Here is an 846-nt window from a genome sequence, read left to right as displayed (position 1 = left end):
CGGCCCCGCCCCCACACACGGCCCCGCCCCCACACCGTCCCAGGCGGCTAAGCCCAGCGCCTGGACCGTCCTCGGAGTGAGGCTCCTGGGCGTCCACACCACCCACACTCAGTCCACAGCTGCCCCGGCCACTCACCTGGTGGTCCGGGTGGACCCACGTCTCCTTTGTCACCCTTTGGTCCAGAAGGCCCCAGGGACCCTGTGGGACAGAGCCGGTGTGGACGGCCCAGGCGCCCTGGCCCGGTGGCAGCACCAGGGAGGGAGGCGCCCGAGCAGGGGCTGGGTGGGTCTGGGCTGGGTCGCGCTGCCGCTACCGCTTTGGAGAGCTTGGGGTGCCAGGTCTGCAGGCCCCCCAGGCCCCCACCCTGCTCTCACCTGGCAGTCCTGGAAGCCCGGGGCGGCCAGACTCCACAAACGCCTGCAAGAACAGACACGCTGGCCAGCGAGGGGAGGCCGGCTGGCCAGCGCCCACCCAGGCACCCCCGGGCGCCAGGTGGGGAGGCGCAGAGGTCACTGCAGACTGCCTCTGTGGGCCACCCCCTAGCTGACCTCAAAGAGCAGTCCACCCCCACAGGGCTCAGGGTCAGCCCAGTCTCAGGGTCTCCCCGGGGTCACCCCTGGCCGGGGGCCACCCCCACCGGTCATGCCCTCCCTGGGGGCAGCAGCAGAAAGGGAGGCGGGGTGGGGTGACTCACGTTACTGTCGTAGACGGGTGTGCCGGGAGGGCCTGGGGGCCCGGGGGGCCCTGGAGGGCCAGGCGGACCCTGGGGGATAGGTTCAGGGCTGGGCAGGCGCCTGGTCGTGCCCACGGGGCAGTCAGGCGGCGAGCGACGCGGGGCTCAGGGC

At 72.9% G+C, this 846-nt stretch overlaps 1 protein-coding gene across 1 annotated transcript in view; it reads right to left on the bottom strand.

Moving 5' to 3' along the window:
• The window catches only part of COL18A1 (collagen, type XVIII, alpha 1), a 32,520-nt gene that overhangs the window by 5,816 nt on the left and 25,858 nt on the right, over positions 1-846 (bottom strand). The window contains exons 21-23 of the mRNA XM_012731229.1: positions 696-838; positions 376-418; positions 50-199 (exon numbers count right to left, since the gene is read on the bottom strand). Of these exons, the coding sequence (XP_012586683.1) occupies positions 50-199; positions 376-418; positions 696-838 (336 nt within the window). The remainder of the gene's footprint in view (positions 1-49; positions 200-375; positions 419-695; positions 839-846) is intronic.

The sequence above is a fragment of the Condylura cristata genome, unplaced genomic scaffold (genome assembly GCF_000260355.1).
Source record: "Condylura cristata isolate star-nosed mole 26May11 unplaced genomic scaffold, ConCri1.0 scaffold00003, whole genome shotgun sequence".
Lineage (NCBI taxonomy): Eukaryota > Metazoa > Chordata > Mammalia > Eulipotyphla > Talpidae > Condylura > Condylura cristata.
The sequence above is the reverse complement of the archived record's forward strand: the minus strand, read 5'-3'. Positions and strand labels throughout refer to the sequence as shown.